Source organism: Anomaloglossus baeobatrachus, chromosome 3, assembly GCF_048569485.1.
Source record: "Anomaloglossus baeobatrachus isolate aAnoBae1 chromosome 3, aAnoBae1.hap1, whole genome shotgun sequence".
NCBI lineage: Eukaryota > Metazoa > Chordata > Amphibia > Anura > Aromobatidae > Anomaloglossus > Anomaloglossus baeobatrachus.
This window is the reverse complement of record NC_134355.1, coordinates 619,187,739-619,206,009: the sequence shown is the minus strand read 5'-3', so window position 1 is coordinate 619,206,009 and position 18,271 is coordinate 619,187,739. Positions and strand designations below refer to the sequence as shown.

Here is an 18,271-nt window from a genome sequence, read left to right as displayed (position 1 = left end):
CGCTCCATGCGCGGTCCCCACGGGGACACAGAGTACCTCACAGTAGCAGGGCCTTGTCCCTGACGATACTCGGCTCCTGTCCAGCAGATTCCCCAGGGGCTGCGGAGGGAGCACGGTCCCCTGTGCCTGGAGACCGATTAGGATCCCACTTCACCCAGAGCCCTAAAGGGATGGGGAAGGAAAACAGCATGTGGGCTCCAGCCTCTGTACCCGCAATGGGTACCTCAACCTTAACAACACCGCCGACCAGAGTGGGGTGAGAAGGGAGCATGCTGGGGGCCCTAATATGGGCCCTCCTTTCTTCCATCCGACATAGTCAGCAGCTGCTGCTGACTAAGATGTGGAGCTATGCGTGCATGTGTGCCTCCTTCGCACAAAGCATAAAAACTGAGGAGCCCGTGATGCACGGGAGGGTGTATAGCAGAGGGGAGGGGTTTACACTTTTAAGTGTAATACTTTGTGTGGCCTCCGGAGGCAGTAGCTATACACCCAATTGTCTGGGTCTCCCAATGGAGCGACAAAGAAATACCCTTTAAATATTTTCAATCTCAAGTCTAAGGGGTACTTTGCACATAGAGATAAATCTGCGGCAGATCTGTGGTTGCAGTGAAATTGTGGACAATCAGTGCCAGGTTTGTGGCTGTGTACAAATGGAATAATATGTCCACAATTTCACTGCAACCACAGATCTGCCAAAGATTTATCTGTGTGTGCAAAGTAGCCCTTACTGTTAGAAAGGGTTTAAGGATCATGAGAAGCTTTGGAAAATGCCCCTATATCATAAGGCCTGGCTAATGGGGATTTATGGCCAAGGTTTTTATACCCAGACTAGTGATAGTATCTGACTTACCCGAGTCTCCAAAGACAAGTTGGCCGACTTCCCGTCCACGGTGACTGTCATGGTGGTGTCATTGTCATTGGTCACACACTCCTCACCAAACATGTCCCTGTAGGAAGACGACCACGTGAGACGTAACCCAGCGCTGGCATTTAATAAGACAGTGTTTTACATAGTGATAATCCAATAACCGGGAAACTGATACTGCAAGAGGACGTGGAGTCTGACAGAAAACAAATTAGATGGGAAAATAATTAACTTTTAATAGCACATTTTATTATGGACTTTATTTTCTCCGCAGCCAATAATCTAGAAGAGCCCATAATCTGTAATCATGTCACAATAAAGGGTAGCTGACAGCAGGTTGTTGCAATGTATTTTGAGATAAGCATGATATAGGGTCAGAGACCACGATTCCAGCGATGTGTCACTTGCTCATACGCTTGTTGTCATTTTGATAACATCTCTATTTCTTCTACCGCAGATCTAGCAGTGCTCAGACTGCTGAGCCCTGTATAACCCCACCCACACCACTGATTGGCAGCTTTCTGTGTGCTCTGTATATTCACAGCTGCTAATCAACGGTGGGGGTAGGTTTGGACCAGCAGGCACAAGACACCTAGTCCTCTAGTGATAATCTCCTGCTGATAAAACATTGATTTTAGTGAAAGTGCAACGCACATTCCAGTCAGTGACATTGCTGTAATCGGGGTCTCTCTCTATATTATGCTGCTCTCAGATTACATAGCAAAAACCTGGTGACATATTCCCTTTAACTCCTTAGCGACTCATGACGCATACTGGGTACATCTGGATCGTGTCACTATGATCGCCGTGGGCAGTCCACGGCGATCCGCGCACATATCAGATGATTTCAACAGCTGACATGTGCCTGCTAGTTGCGAGTGGAATTGCATTCCACCCGCGACTATTAACCCCTTACGTCTCGCTGCCAAAATCTGGCAGCGAGATGTATATGCGTGCCACCATTAGGATTACTTACCGCTGCCCCCACCGGAAGTCACGTGCATGATCACGTGACTTCCAGTGGCTGCCATGGTAGCATGTGATGACAGCTGTAGCTAACATGAGTCACTTTGTCTCAATCTCGGCATAGTGCTGGCATTGAGAGTAAAGCAGCATATCTGCAGATCTCGGCTCTGTAGCTGTGATCTGGAGATATGGCAGAGCGATCAGATTGCTGATCGTTATAATCCCTTAAGGGAGCTAGTAAAATAAAAAATGAAAAAGTTAAAAAAAAAGTTTAAAAAAAAAAAAAATAAAACCTAAAAGTTCAAATCACCCCCCTTTCGCCCCATTGAAAATTAATGGGTTAAAAAAATATACACAGAATTGGTATTGCCACGTTCAGAAATGCCCGATGAAAATATAAAAAAAGAGAATTTTGTTTACTTACCGTAAATTCTTTTTCTTATAGTTCCGTATTGGGACACCCAGACATTGGGTGTATAGCTTCTGCCTCCGGAGGACACACAAAGTACTACACTCAAAAGTGTAGCTCCTCCCTCTGAGCTTATACACCCCCTGGGGAACCAGATCTAGCCAGTTTAGTGCACAAGCTGAAGGAGAATAGCCACCCACAAATAAAACAGAGCAAGAACCGGAACAATCTGAGTCTCTGTCTACGACAACAGCCGGTGATAACACGCGGAACAAGAAACTGCCAACAGGCAACAGGGAGGGAGCTGGGTCTCCCAATACGGAACTATAAGAAAAAGAATTTACGGTAAGTAAACAAAATTCTCTTTTTCTTCATCGTTCCTATGGGAGACCCAGACATTGGGACGTCTCAAAGCAGTCCATGGGTGGGAATAAACAGAAAAACTGAGAAGTAGGCGGAGCCTAACTTCACAAGTGGGCGACAGCCGCCTGAAGGATGCGTCTGCCCAAGCTCGCATCTGCCGAAGCATGAGCATGCACTTTGTAGTGCTTTGAAAAGGTATGCAGGCTAGTCCAAGTGGCAGCCTGACAGACTTGCTGAGCCGTAGCCTGGTGCCTGAAAGCCCAAGAGGCACCGACAGCTCTGGTCGAGTGTGCCTTGATCCCCGGCGGGGGAGGCACCTGAGAACACAGGTAGGCCTCCGAAATGGTGGACTTGATCCAACGGGCTAAGGTCGGCTTAGAAGCAGAGAGGCCCTTACGCCGACCTGTGGTTAGCACAAAAAGAGAGGTGCACCGCCTAAGAGCAGCGGTGCGAGACACACAGATCCGGAGCGCCCGCACCAGATCCAGAGTATGCAACGCTTTTTCAAAGCAATGAACAGGAGCCGGACAAAAGGAAGGTAGGGTAATGTCCTGGTTAAGGTGGAAAGGAGAAACCACCTTAGGGAGAAAGTCCTGAGTCGGACGGAGAACCACCTTGTCTTGATGAAAAACCAAAAAAGGTGACTCCGAAGAGAGCGCAGCTAAATCAGAGACTCTCCTGAGGGAAGTTATGGCCACTAGAAAGACCACTTTCTGTGAAAGACGAAACAAAAAAACCTCCCTAAGAGGTTCAAAGGGGGGTTTCTGCAAAGCCGTGAGAACCAAATTGAGGTCCCAGGGATCCAAGGGCCGCCGGTAAGGCGGAATGATGTGAGACGCACCTTGCATGAAGGTGCGGACCTGAGCCAGCCGGGCGATATGCCGCTGGAACAGCACTGACAGAGCCGAGACTTGTCCCTTGAGAGAGTTGAGGGACAATCCCAGCTGCAGACCGGACTGTAGAAAAGACAGAAGGGTCGGCAAGGAAAAAGGCCAAGAAGAATGGCCGGAAGAGCGACACCAGGACAGGAAAATCTTCCAAGTCCTGTGATAGATCTTGGCAGAGGAAGACTTACGGGCCCGAGTCATAGTGGAGATGACTTCAGGGGGGATACCAGAAGCCGTCAAGATCCAGGACTCAAGAGCCACGCCGTCAATCTGAGAGCCGCAGAATTCTGGCGGAAAAACGGACCTTGTGAGAGAAGGTCTGGACAGTCCGGAAGATGCCACGGCCCCTCTACGGACAGATGGAGCAGGTCTGGGTACCAAGCTCGCCTGGGCCAGTCCGGAGCAATGAGAATGACTCGACGGCCCTCCATTCTGATCTTGCGCAGAACTCTGGGCAAGAGAGCTAGAGGGGGAAACACGTAGGACAGACGAAACTGGGACCAGTCTTGAACCAGAGCGTCCGCGGCAAAGGCCTGAGGATCGTGGGAGCGAGCCACGTAAACCAGAACCTTGTTGTTGTGACGGGACGCCATTAGGTCCACATCCGGAGTGCCCCACTTGCGGCAGATTGACTGAAACACTGCCGGATGCAGGGACCACACGCCACTGTCCACGGTTTGACGGCTGAGATAATCTGCTTCCCAGTTTTCCACGCCTGGGATGTGGACTGCGGATATGGTGGACTTGGAGTCCTCCGTCCATTGAAGGATGCGTTGTACCTCCAACATTGCCAGGCGGCTGCGTGTCCCGCCTTGGTGATTGATGTAGGCAACTGCTGTCGCGTTGTCTGACTGGACTCGGATGTGCTTGCCCGCCAACAGGTGGTGAAAGGCTAGGAGAGCTAGAAGCACAGCTCTGGTTTCCAGCACATTGATCGAGAGGGCTGACTCGGACGGAGTCCAAGTGCCCTGCGCTCGGTGGTGGAGACATACCGCTCCCCAGCCGGATAGACTGGCATCCGTGGTGAGAATCACCCAGGACGGGGTCAGGAAGGAGCGCCCCTGAGACAGAGAGAGGGGCCGAAGCCACCACTGAAGAGAGGTCCTGGTCTGTGGCGACAGAGCCACTAACCTGTGTAAGGAGGAAGGCCGCTTGTCCCAACAGCGGAGAATGTCCAGCTGCAGTGAACGCAGATGAAACTGGGCAAAGGGAACAGCCTCCATTGACGCCACCATCTGACCCAGCACCTGCATCAGGTGCCTGATGGAATAACGGCGGGGCTTCAGCAGAGCGCGGACCGCCAGTTGGAGGGACTGCTGTTTGACTAAGGGCAGCTTCACAAGTGCCTGCAGAGTCTCGAACTGCATCCCTAGGTACGTGAGACTCTGGGTCGGAGTCAGAGTGGATTTGGGAAGATTGACAATCCACCCGAATTGGGCTAGAGTGGCAAGAGTGAGCGAGACACTCCGCTGACCGTCTGCGCTGGATGAAGCCTTGACTAGAAGGTCGTCCAGGTAAGGAATCACTGCCAACCCTTGTAGGTGCAGAACCGCAACCACTGCTGCCATGACCTTGGTGAATACTCGAGGGGCCGTGGCTAACCCGAAGGGGAGAGCCACGAATTGGAAATGTTCCTCTCCGATTGCAAAACGTAGCCAACGCTGGTGTGAGACGGCAATTGGCACATGCAGATAGGCATCTCTGATGTCGATGGATGCCAGGAAATCCCCTTGGGTCATTGATGCAATGACTGACCGCAGAGACTCCATGTGAAAATGCCGCACCTGAACATGCTTGTTGAGAAGCTTGAGATCCAGGATGGGCCGGAAGGAACCGTCCTTTTTGGGGACTAGGAAGAGATTTGAGTAGAAACCTCTGAACCGTTCCCCGGCGGGAACCGGTACAATTACTCCGTTGGCCTGCAGGGATGCCACGGCCTGAGAGAAGGCGGCGGCCTTGGAGCAAGGGGGAGTTGACAGAAAAAATCTGTTTGGCGGGCTGGAAGAGAATTCTATCCTGTAGCCGTGGGAGATGATATCCCGCACCCACTGATCGGAGACGTGTTGAAACCACACGTCGCCAAAGTGGGAGAGCCTGCCACCGACTAAGGACGTTGCTGGCGCGGACAGATAGTCAAGAGGAGGCTGCCTTAGTGGCAGCAGCACCTGCGGTCTTCTGTGGACGCGCTTTTGTGCGCCAGCTGGATTTTTGGTCCTTGGCAGTGTTCGTGGACGAGGCCGAGGGCTTAGAGGACGACCAGTTGGAGGAACGAAAGGAACGAAACCTCGACTGATTCCTACCCTGGACAGGTTTCTTGGTTTTGGTTTGTGGCATGGAAGTACTCTTCCCGCCAGTAGCTTCCTTAATAATTTCATCCAGCTGTTCTCCGAACAGCCGGGACCCAGCAAAAGGGAGCCCCGCAAGGTACTTCTTAGAAGAAGCATCTGCCTTCCACTCTCGAAGCCACAAGATCCTGCAGATAGCGAGGGAATTAGCCGAAGCCACCGCAGTGCGGTGAGAAGCCTCCAGCATGGCAGACATGGCATAGGATGAAAAAGCCGAAGCTTGGGAAGTTAAGGCAACCATCTCAGGCATAGATTCCTTAGTGAGGGAATGCATCTCCTCCAGAGAAGCAGAGATGGCTTTGAGAGCCCACACTGCTGCAAAAGTCGGGGAGAACGAGGCCCCTGCCGCCTCATATACAGATTTGGCCAGAAGGTCAACCTGGCGGTCTGTGGAATCCTTAAGCGAGGTGCCATCAGCCACTGATACAACGGTCCGGGCTGAGAGTCTAGACACCGGGGGGTCTACCTTTGGTGAATGAGCCCACTCCTTGACCACCTCAGGTGGAAAGGGAAAACGGTCATCAGAACCACGCTTTGGGAAGCGTTTGTCAGGGCAGGCCCTGGGCTTGGTCACAGCGGCCTGAAAACTGGAGTGGTTAAATTTGAGCGGTGCGGCCGGCGCGAAGGCACCATCGGCGCGGTTCTCAGGCGACAGCCAGAGAACCTGCCGGAAATGTCATAAAAATTACTCAGCACACTCTCCCACAACAATAAAGTACAAGGGACCCCCACATATAAACGTCTCAGGTACTTAGCTTGCTGAGACGCAGGGTTCCAAGTCTCTGGGGATGAGTCCTCCGGTCCAGCAGGATCCTGAAGGGCTGCGGATGGAGACCGGTCTCATGCCAAGCATGGAGAACCGTGCTGGCTCCCACTTCAAGCCAGAGCCCCGGAGGGATGGTGAAGGAGCACGGCATGTAAGGCTCCAGCCTGGGAATCAACCTTAACAGCACCGCCGACACAGTGGGGTGAGAAGGGACATGCCGGGGGTCCAGGCTTGGACCCGCTTTTCTTCAAACTCTTTCCAAAAATAAAAAATCAGATGAGAATGCATGTGTGGATGTATGCCTCCTGAACACAAAGCGATAAACTGGCTAGATCTGGTTCTCCAGGGGGTGTATAAGCTCAGAGGGAGGAGCTACACTTTTAAGTGTAGTACTTTGTGTGTCCTCCGGAGGCAGAAGCTATACACCCAATGTCTGGGTCTCCCATAGGAACGATAAAGAAATAATTAATCTGATCGGTAAACAGCATAGCAGAGAAAAAGATTCCAAACGCCAAAATTACTTTTTTCGAGACGCCACAAATTTTGCGCAAAATGCAATAGCAGGCGATCAAACACGTAGCATCCTGCGCAAAAATGGTACCATTAAAAACTTCAGCTTGAGACGCAAAAAATAAGCCACCACTGAGCCATAGATCCCGAAAAATGAGAATGCTACGGGTTTCGGGGAAAAAGGGCACAAAATGTGCGCCACTTTTTTTTGGAGAAAATTTTGAATTTTTTTAACCCCTTAGATACAAGTAAACCTTTTCGTGTTTGGTGTCTACAAACTCGCACCGACCTCAGGCATCACACTGATGCATCGGTTTTACCATATAGTGAACATGGTGAATAAAGTATCCCAAAAACCAGGGCTGTGGAGTCGGAGTCGTGGAGTCGGAGTCGGAGCTCATTTTGGTGGAGTCGGAGTCTGAGTCGGTATAAAATGCACCGACTCCGACTCCTAAAATATATAATAAATTGGGGACAGGAGTGCAATGCAGAATGTGCTGAATATTTTACTAAATAATAACATTTAGTATAATGCTTATATTTAAGTGAAAAATTTATTGTAGTACAATGTGAACATCAGACATTTAATTGTTTTTATGATACAATAATCAAGATATTTGGATAGAACATAAAATATTTATTGGAATACAACTTTAGAACACAAAAAACTAATAAATTGTAAATATGTAATTATATATATATATATATATATATATATATATATATATATATATATATATATATATATATATATATATATATATATATACACACAGTGTATATACACACACAAGATATATATGTAATCTACTGTATATTACATAGTGTATTACATATTTACAATTTATTACAGTTTTTTGTGTTCTAAAGTTGTATTCCAATAAATATATTTTATGTTCTATCCAAATATCTTGATTATCGTATCATAAAAATTATTAAATGTCTGATGTTCACATACACATATTCATGTACTACAATAAATTTTTCACCTAACTAAGCAATATATGTAGGAGTCGGAGTCGGAGCCGGAGTCGGAGTCGGTGCAAGAGAATTTGAGGAGTCGGAGTCGGAGTCGAAGGTTTGGCTTACCGACTCCACAGCCCTGCCAAAAACTATTGTGCCATCACACTTTTTTTTGCAGTTTTCCAGTACACTATATGGTAAACCTTATGGTTTCATTTAAAACTACAACTCGTCCCGAAAAAAAAAAAAGGAGCCCTAGTATGGGAAGATTGACGGTAAAATAAAAAAAGTTACGGCTCTTGGAAGAAAGAGAGGGGAAAAAAAACAAACAAAAAAACGCAAAACGCCTGGGGGCTGAAGGGGTTAATATTAGATAAAAGACATCTTCGTGCATTAGTTGGAGGGAATAATGCGGTAGTCCGGGGAGCTTTATTAGACAATCATTCATAGATTAAAACAAGTCTCAGGAGAGATACAGAATGAACAAATACTCCTAAGGTTCCATAACCTGCCACACTTACTGCAGCATGATCTCCAGCCTCTTCTTGTACGCTTCCAGATCCACTGCTTTACTGGCTCTGTCGCTCACCGCTGGGGAAAAAATAATAATACAATCTTGAGGGATGTACGGCACTCTTGGAAAATTAAAAACAGGGTGCTGAAGTGGGGTCCCAACTGGTATATAGTAGTAAAGGACCTGGCCAAATGATGTAAAAGGTTTTATTTTGGCAAAGTCAATGTGACGTTTCAACCCTAAATCTTGGCTCTTTAGACACAGACTGTTGTTGCAGTAAAAGAAATGGAATGGCAGTACTAGCACGACTAATTTTACAAAGCTCTTTGTCCATAAGGCTATGTGCCCACGCTACGGAAAATTCAGTACAGCGAGTCCCCGGCCATTTCTATGGCATTTGGGAACTGCTGTGCCCACACTGCGTTTTTTTCCACAGCGGAAATAATGCGGATTTCCCTGCGGAAAAATCTGCAGCATGTAAATTATTCCTGCGGATTTCTCCGCACGATCCTATACTTACCTGCCTTGATAGCAGACACTGGAGTCACTTCCTCCGGTGCAGAGGAGCGCGGAGGAGCCAGGAGCAGGAAGGAGGAGGTGGGGGCGGGGCCTGCACGAGCTCCGGTCATGTGACAGCCAGAGCTAGTTGAGGCCCGCCCACCTTCTCCGGCAATGTGCAGATACGCCTGGAGAGTGAAGTTCTGCGTGGAGGAGGTAAGTATGAACTCCCCGATCACTCCAGCACATGTTCTGCATTGAGGATGCAGTGCTGAAGCCATAGTACTGTATCCTCAATGCAGAATGCCCGCACCATATCCGCAGGACATTCCGCAATACAACTGCAGCATTGAAAACAGACAAAGTTGTGCTGCGGATTTCTGGGAGCTCCTGCGGATATAACCGCAGGACACTTTCCCCGTGGGCACATAGCCTAAGGCTTTGGCCTTGCAACTTACAAGAAATCCAAAACTTTTGAATTCTTTTGCAACAAATGTGTCACTTTCATTACAGTTCGGTGTAGAAATGCCAAACTGTGATCTTTGGGCCTATGATGTGTCTGTGCCTCTCCAACATAACACAGATGATTGTTCATACTGTAATGGTGCTTTATGACAGTGCTAGTATCACGCCTTGCATAAACATGTGCCTAGTTGTACTTTGCGTTAAAGATTCGTTCAGCTAGAACTATCTCTGTGATATCCTGGCCCTCTTACCTTTCTGTGTACGAGGATTTGATTGCAGCTCCAGGACCACAGTGGCCACGGTGTCTGCGTACATATCATTGGAAGGGTTTGCCACCCACTGGAAAGAAAAAAAGAAGGGAATTTTGTTTACTTACCGTAAATTCCTTTTCTTCTAGCTCCTATTGGGAGACCCAGACAATTGGGTGTATAGCTTCTGCCTCCGGAGGCCACACAAAGTTATTACACTTTAAAAAGTGTAACCCCTCCCCTCTGCTATACACCCTCCCGTGCATCACGGGCCCATCAGTTTTGGTGCCAAAGCAGGAAGGAGGAAACTTATAAATTGGTCTAAGGTAAATTCAATCCGAAGGATGTTCGGAGAACTGAAACCATGAACCAAAGAACAATTGAACATGAACAACATGTGTACACAAAAGAACAACAGCCCGAAGGGAACAGGGGCGGGTGCTGGGTCTCCCAATAGGAGCTAGAAGAAAAGGAATTTACGGTAAGTAAACAAAATTCCCTTCTTCTTTGTCGCTCCATTGGGAGACCCAGACAATTGGGATGTCCAAAAGCAATCCCTGGGTGGGTAAAAGAATACCTCGATAAAAAAGAGCCGAAAAAACGGCCCCTTCTTACAGGTGGGCCACTGCCGCCTGAAGGACTCGCCTACCTAGGCTGGCGTCTGCCGAAGCATAGGCATGCACCTGATAGTGTTTTGTAAAAGTGTGCAGACTCGACCAGGTAGCCGCCTGACACACCTGCTGAGCCGTAGCCCGGTGCCGAAATGCCCAGGACGCACCTACAGCTCTGGTAGAATGGGCTTTCAGCCCTGAAGGAATCGGAAGCCCAGACGAACGGTAGGCTTCAAGAATCGGTTCCTTGATCCACCTAGCCAAGGTTGACTTGGAAGCCTGCGACCCCTTACGCTGGCCAGCGACAAGGACAAAGAGCGCATCAGAACGGCGCAGGGGCGCCGTGCGTGAAATGTAGAGCCTGAGTGGTCTCACGAGATCTAACAAGTGCAAATCCTTTTCACATTGGTGAACTGGATGAGGGCAAAAAGAAGGTAAGGAGATATCCTGATTGAGATGAAACGGGGATACCACCTTAGGGAGAAATTCCGGGACCGGACGCAGAACCACCTTATCCTGGTGAAACACCAGGAAGGGGGCTTTGCATGACAGCGCTGCTAGCTCAGACACTCTCCGAAGTGATGTGACTGCCACTAGGAAGGCCACCTTCTGCGAAAGGCGAGATAGAGAGACATCCCGCATCGGCTCGAAAGGTGGCTTCTGGAGAGCCGTCAGCACCCTGTTAAGATCCCAGGGTTCTAGCGGACGCTTGTAAGGTGGAACTATGTGGCAAACCCCCTGCAGGAACGTGCGGACCTGCGGAAGCCTGGCTAGACGCTTTTGAAAAAACACGGAAAGCGCCGATACTTGTCCCTTGAGAGAGCCGAGAGACAAGCCCTTGTCCATTCCGGATTGAAGGAAAGAAAGAAAAGTGGGCAAGGCAAACGGCCAGGGAGTGAAACCCTGATCAGAGCACCAGGATAAGAAGATCCTCCAAGTCCTGTGGTAGATCTTGGCGGACGTTGGTTTCCTGGCCTGTCTCATGGTGGCAATGACATCTTGAGATAACCCTGATGACGCTAGGAGCCAGGACTCAATGGCCACACAGTCAGGTTGAGGGCCGCAGAATTCAGATGGAAAAATGGCCCTTGAGACAGCAAGTCTGGTCGGTCTGGGAGTGCCCACGGTTGACCCACCGTGAGGTGCCACAGATCCGGGTACCACGATCTCCTCGGCCAGTCTGGAGCGACGAGGATGGCGCGACTGCAGTCGGACCTGATCTTGCGTAATACTCTGGGCAGCAGTGCCAGAGGAGGAAATACATAAGGCAGTCGAAACTGTGACCAGTCCTGAACTAACGCGTCTGCCGCCAGAGCTCTGTGATCCTTGGACCGAGCCATGAATGCCGGGACCTTGTTGTTGTGCCGAGACGCCATTAGATCGACGTCCGGCGTTCTCCAGCGGCAACAGATCTCCCGAAACACGTCCGGGTGAAGAGACCATTCCCCTGCGTCCATGCCCTGGCGACTGAGAAAATCTGCTTCCCAGTTTTCTACGCCCGGGATGTGAACTGCGGAGATGGTGGAGGCTGTGGCTTCCGCCCACAGCAGAATCCGCTGAACTTCTCGGAAGGCTTGACGACTGCGTGTGCCGCCCTGGTGGTTGATGTACGCAACCGCCGTGGCGTTGTCCGACTGTATTCGGATCTGCCTGCCCTCCAGCCACCGCTGGAACGCCTTTAGGGCCAGATACACTGCCCTTATCTCCAGAACATTGATCTGAAGGGAGGAGTCTGTCGGAGTCCAGGTTCCCTGAGCCCTGTGGTGGAGGAAGACCGCTCCCCACCCTGACAGACTCGCGTCCGTCGTGACCACAGCCCAGGATGGGGGCAAGAAGGATTTTCCTTTCGACAAGGAAGTGGGAAGAAGCCACCACTGAAGAGAGGTCTTGGCTGTCCGTGACAGCGAAACGTTCCTGTCTAGGGACGTCGGCCTCTTGTCCCATTTGCGGAGGATGTCCCATTGAAGTGGACGCAGATGAAACTGCGCAAAAGGAACTGCCTCCATTGCTGCCACCATCTTCCCTAGGAAGTGCATGAGGCGCCTCAAGGGGTGTGACTGACCCCGAAGAAGAGATTGTACCCCTGTCTGTAGTGAACGCTGTTTGTCCAGCGGGAGCTTCACTATCGCTGAAAGGGTATGAAACTCCATACCGAGGTAAGTCAGCGATTGGGTCGGTGTCAAATTTGACTTTGGGAAATTGATGATCCACCCGAACCTCTGGAGAGTCTCCAGAGTGACGGTCAGGCTGTGTTGGCATGCCACCCTGGAGGGTGCCTTGACTAGAAGATCGTCTAAGTAAGGGATCACCGAGTGGCCCTGAGAGTGTAGGACCGCCACCACTGCTGCCATGACCTTGGTGAAGACCCGTGGGGCTGTCGCCAGGCCGAATGGCAGCGCCACGAACTGAAGGTGTTCGTCCTTGATGGCGAAACGCAGAAAGTGGTGATGCTCGGGAGCGATCGGCACATGGAGATAAGCATCTTTGATGTCGATTGATGCTAGGAAATCTCCTTGTGACATCGAGGCGATGACTGAGCGGAGAGATTCCATCCGAAACCTTCTGGTGCTCACATGCTTGTTGAGCAGCTTGAGGTCTAGAACGGGACGGAATGATCCATCCTTTTTTGGCACCACGAACAAGTTGGAGTAGAAGCCGTGACCATGTTCCTGAGGTGGAACGGGAATCACCACTCCTTCTGCCTTCAGAGTGTTTACCGCCTGAAAAAGTGCATCGGCTCGCTCGGGGGGCGGAGATGTTCTGAAGAAACGAGTCGGGGGACGAGAACTGAGCTCTATCCTGTAACCGTGAGACAGAATGTCTCTCACCCATCGGTCTTGGACATGTGGCCACTAGGCGTCGCAAAAGCGGAAGAGCCTGCCACCGACCGAGGATGCGGTTTGTGGAGACCGAAAGTCATGAGGAGGCCGCCTTGGGGACGGCTCCTCCGGCGGTCTTTTTAGGACATGACTTAGACCGCCATGCAGAAGAGTTGCTCTGGCCCTTCTGTGACCTGTTGGACGTGGAGGAATGGGACCTGGCTGAGGGCCGAAAGGACTGAAACCTCGGTTGAATCTTTCGCTGCTGAGGTCTGTTCGGTTTAGACTGGGGTAAGGACGAGTCCTTTCCCTTGGATTGCTTGATAATTTCGTCCAATTGCTCGCCAAACAAGCGGTCGCCGGAAAATGGCAAACCGGTTAAGAACTTCTTGGAAGCAGAGTCTGCCTTCCATTCGCGTAGCCACATGGCCCTGCGGACTGCCACCGAATTGGCGGATGCTACCGCTGTACGGCTCACCGAGTCGAGGACAGCGTTCATGGCGTAGGACGAAAAAGCCGACGCCTGAGAAGTCAAAGACACGACCTGCGGAGCAGAGGTACGTGTGACCGCATTAATCTCAGACAGACAAGCTGAGATAGCTTGGAGTGCCCACACGGCTGCAAATGCTGGAGCAAAAGACGCACCTATGGCTTCATAGATGGACTTCATCAGGAGCTCTATTTGCCTGTCAGTGGCATCTTTGAGCGATGAGCCATCTGCCACTGATACCACAGATCTAGCCGCCAGCCTAGAGACTGGAGGATCCACCTTGGGACACTGAGCCCAACCCTTAACTACGTCAGGTGGGAAGGGGTAACGTGTGTCATTAAGGCGCTTAGTAAAGCGCTTGTCCGGATATGCTCTGTGCTTCCGGACAGCATCCCTGAAGTTAGAGTGATCGAAAAAAGCACTCCTTGTACGTTTTGGAAACCTAAACTGGTGTTTCTCCTGTTGTGAAGCTGACTCCTCAACAGGTGGAGTTGGAGGAGGAAGTTCTAGCACCTGGTTAATGGACGCTATAAGGTCATTTACAATGGCGTCTCCTTCAGGTGTATCAAGATTGAGAGCACCGTCAGGATCAGAGCCCTGAGCTGCAACCTCCGCCTCATCCTCCAGAGAGTCCTCATGCTGAGACCCTGAGCAGCGTGATGAAGTGGATGAAGGTCCCCAGCGAGCCCGCTTAGACGGTCTGTGACTGCGGTCCGAGTCGGAGTCCTCCCCGTGGGACCTATGTGTCACCTCAGGAGCAGTTTGCTGCTCCAACCGAGGGGGGCCTGGGGTCAATGATTCAACAGTGCCCGGGGCCTGTGTTACCGGTCTGGACTGCAAAGCTTCAAGTATCTTAGCAGACCATTTGTCCATAGACTGAGCCATGGATTGTGAAAGGGACTCAGAAAGTTTCTCAGCCAACACTGCAAACTCTGTCCCTGCCACCTGGACAGTGGCAGCCGGTGGTTATACCTGAGCCGAGGGTCCCACCAGTGCCTGAGGCTCCGGCTGAGTGAGTGTCACAGGGGCCGAGCATTGCACACAATGAGGGTAGGTGGAACCTGCAGGTAACATAGCCGCACAAGAGGTACAAGTTGCAAAAAAAGCCTGTGCCTTGGCACCCTTGCTTTTTGCAGACGACATGCTGTTATCTCCTCTTAGCAAACAGTGAGGGTATATAGCCAAGCAAATACTGCGGCCGAACAGAGAAAATGTATACCCAATATGGATATATATATATATATATATACACTGCGGCACCCAGGGGGGCCAGCACCTGTAACAGGTGCGGCTTACCGACCGCGCTCAGCGGTTGTGTGTCCACCAGATTCCCTGCCTGGGCCTCCCAGAGTTGTGGAGCTCTATCTGAAGTTCTCCTCCGGCAGCAGCGATGATAACAATGGCTGCCAGCGTTCTGAGAGGAGGAGGGAGCCGTGGGCGTGCCTCAGAAAGTGCGGGAATCTGGTGCCCCACGGTGCTCAGTGAGGGGGGAGGAGGATACTAAGTATGCTCCAGCCCTCACCGCTGACGTTCAGTCTAGCGTCCCGCCCTTGCCCCTGACTGGCAGGCCCGGGGGCGGGAATATGCGGTACTAGGCCGCAAAAGCCGGGGACTCTATTTATAAGCGCGGCCAGCAAACAGGCGCGGTCGGCGCGGTAGTCCCGGCGACCCCAAACACAGAGCAGCTGCTGCAGCGTCCGATCCACAGGCGCTCTATGCGCCGTCCCCAAGGGGACACAGAGTACCTCAGAGAAGCAGGGCCTGTCCCTGATGACATCCAGTCTCCTGTCCGTCAGGTTCCCACAGGGGCTGCGGAGGGAGCCCGGTCCCAGTGCCTGGTGACCGGTTAGGATCCCACTTTTCCCAGAGCCCCTAAGGGATGGGGAAGGATAACGGCATGTGGCTCCAGCCTTTGTACCCGCAATGGGTACCTCAACCTTAACAGCACCGCCGACCAAAGTGGGGTGAGAAGGGAGCATGCCGGGGGCCCTGGGGCCCTCTTGTCTTCCATCCGATAAAGTCAGCAGCTGCTGCTGACTAAAATGTGGAGCTTGCGTGAATGTGTGCCTCCTTCAACACAAAGCATAAAACTGATGGGCCCGTGATGCACGGGAGGGTGTATAGCAGAGGGGAGGGGTTACACTTTTTAAAGTGTAATAACTTTGTGTGGCCTCCGGAGGCAGAAGCTATACACCCAATTGTCTGGGTCTCCCAATGGAGCGACAAAGAAGAAGGGAATTTTGTTACTTACCGTAAATTCCTTTTCTTCTAGCTCCAATTGGGAGACCCAGACGATTGGGGTGTATAGCTACTGCCTCCGGAGGCCACACAAAGCACTACACTAAAAAGTGTAAGGCCCCTCCCCTTCTGGCTATACACCCCCCGTGGGATCACGGGCTGCTCAGTTTTAGTGCTAAAGCAAGAAGGAGGAAAGCCAATAACTGGTTTAAACAAATTCAATCCGAAGTAACATCGGAGAACTGAAACCGTTCAACATGAACAACATGTGTACCCGAAAAAACCAAAAATCCCGAAGGAAACAGGGCGGGTGCTGGGTCTCCCAATTGGAGCTAGAAGAAAAGGAATTTACGGTAAGTAACAAAATTCCCTTCTTCTTCGGCGCTCCATTGGGAGACCCAGACGATTGGGACGTCCAAAAGCAGTCCCTGGGTGGGTAAATTAATACCTCAAGTTAGAGCTGCAAAACAGCCCTCCCCTACGAGGAGGCAACCGCCGCCTGCAGGACTCTTCTACCTAGGCTGGCGTCCGCCGAAGCGTAGGTATGCACCTGATAATGTTTGGTGAAAGTGTGCAGACTCGACCAGGTAGCTGCCTGGCACACCTGTTGAGCCGTAGCCTGGTGTCGTAATGCCCAGGACGCACCCACGGCTCTGGTAGAATGGGCCTTCAGCCCTGATGGAACCGGCAGCCCAGCAGAACGGTAGGCTTCAAAAATTGGTTCCTTGATCCATCGAGCCAGGGTGGATTTGGAAGCCTGCGATCCTTTGCGCTTACCAGCGACAAGGACAAAGAGTGCATCCGAGCGGCGCAGGGGCGCCGTGCGGGAAATGTAGATTCTGAGTGCTCTCACGAGATCCAACAAATGCAAATCCTTTTCAAACCGATGAACTGGATGAGGACAAAAGGAAGGTAAGGAGATATCCTGATTGAGATGAAAAGAGGATACCACCTTAAGGAGAAACTCCTGAATCGGGCGCAGCACTACCTTGTCCTGGTGAAAAACCAGGAAGGGAGCTTTGGATGACAGCGCTGCCAGCTCGGATACCCTCCGAAGAGACGTGACCGCTACCAGAAAGGCCACTTTCTGTGAGAGTCGAGAAAGTGAAACATCCCTCAGAGGCTCGAAGGGCGGCTTCTGGAGAGCAACTAGTACCCTGTTCAGATCCCATGGATCTAACGGCCGTTTGTACGGAGGGACGATGTGACAAACCCCCTGCAGGAACGTGCGTACCTGAGGAAGTCGTGCTAAACGCTTTTGAAAAAATACCGATAGCGCTGAGACTTGCCCTTTAAGGGAGCCGAGTGATAAGCCTTTTTCCAAACCAGATTGCAGGAAGGAAAGAAAAGTAGGCAATGCAAATGGCCAGGGGGACACTCCCTGTGCCGAGCACCAGGATAAGAAAATCTTCCACGTTCTGTGGTAGATCTTAGCAGACGTGGGCTTCCTAGCCTGTCTCATGGTGGCCACGACCCCTTGAGATAATCCTGAAGATGCTAGTATCCAGGACTCAATGGCCACACAGTCAGGTTCAGGGCCGTAGAATTCAGATGGAAAAACGGCCCTTGTGACAGTAAGTCTGGCCGGTCTGGTAGCGCCCACGGTTGGCCGACCGTGAGATGCCACAGATCCGGATACCACGACCGTCTCGGCCAGTCTGGGGCGACGAGCAGGACGCGGCGGCAATCGGACCTGATCTTGCGTAGCACTCTGGGCAAGAGTGCCAGAGGGGGAAACACATAGGGCAGCTGGAACTGCGACCAATCTTGCACTAAGGCGTCTGCCGCCAGAGCTCTGTGATCGCGAGACCGTGCCATGAAAATTGGGACCTTGTTGTTGTGCCGGGACGCCATTAGGTCGACGTCCGGCCTTCCCCAGCGGCGACAGATTTCCTGAAACACGTCCGGGTGAAGGGACCATTCCCCTGCGTCCATACCCTGGCGACTGAGGAAGTCCGCTTCCCAGTTTTCTACGCCGGGGATGTGAACTGCGGATATGGTGGAGGCCGTGGCTTCCACCCACATCAGAATCTGCCGGACTTCCTGGAAGGCTTGCCGACTGCGTGTCCCGCCTTGGTGGTTGATGTATGCCACCGCTGTGGAGTTGTCCGACTGAATTCGGATCTGCTTTCCTTCCAGCCACTGCTGGAAGGCTTGTAGGGCAAGATACACTGCCCTGATTTCCAGAACATTGATCTGAAGGGTGGACTCCTGCTGAGTCCACGTACCCTGAGCCCTGTGGTGGAGAAAAACTGCTCCCCACCCTGACAGACTCGCGTCTGTCGTGACCACCGCCCAGGATGTGATAATGAGG

At 51.3% G+C, this 18,271-nt stretch overlaps 1 protein-coding gene across 1 annotated transcript in view; it reads right to left on the bottom strand.

Moving 5' to 3' along the window:
• The window catches only part of CPSF3 (cleavage and polyadenylation specific factor 3), a 122,735-nt gene that overhangs the window by 6,017 nt on the left and 98,447 nt on the right, over positions 1–18,271 (bottom strand). Inside the window, exons 15-17 of the mRNA XM_075341089.1 lie at positions 9,803–9,890; positions 8,596–8,665; positions 851–947 (exon numbers count right to left, since the gene is read on the bottom strand). Of these exons, the coding sequence (XP_075197204.1) occupies positions 851–947; positions 8,596–8,665; positions 9,803–9,890 (255 nt within the window). The remainder of the gene's footprint in view (positions 1–850; positions 948–8,595; positions 8,666–9,802; positions 9,891–18,271) is intronic.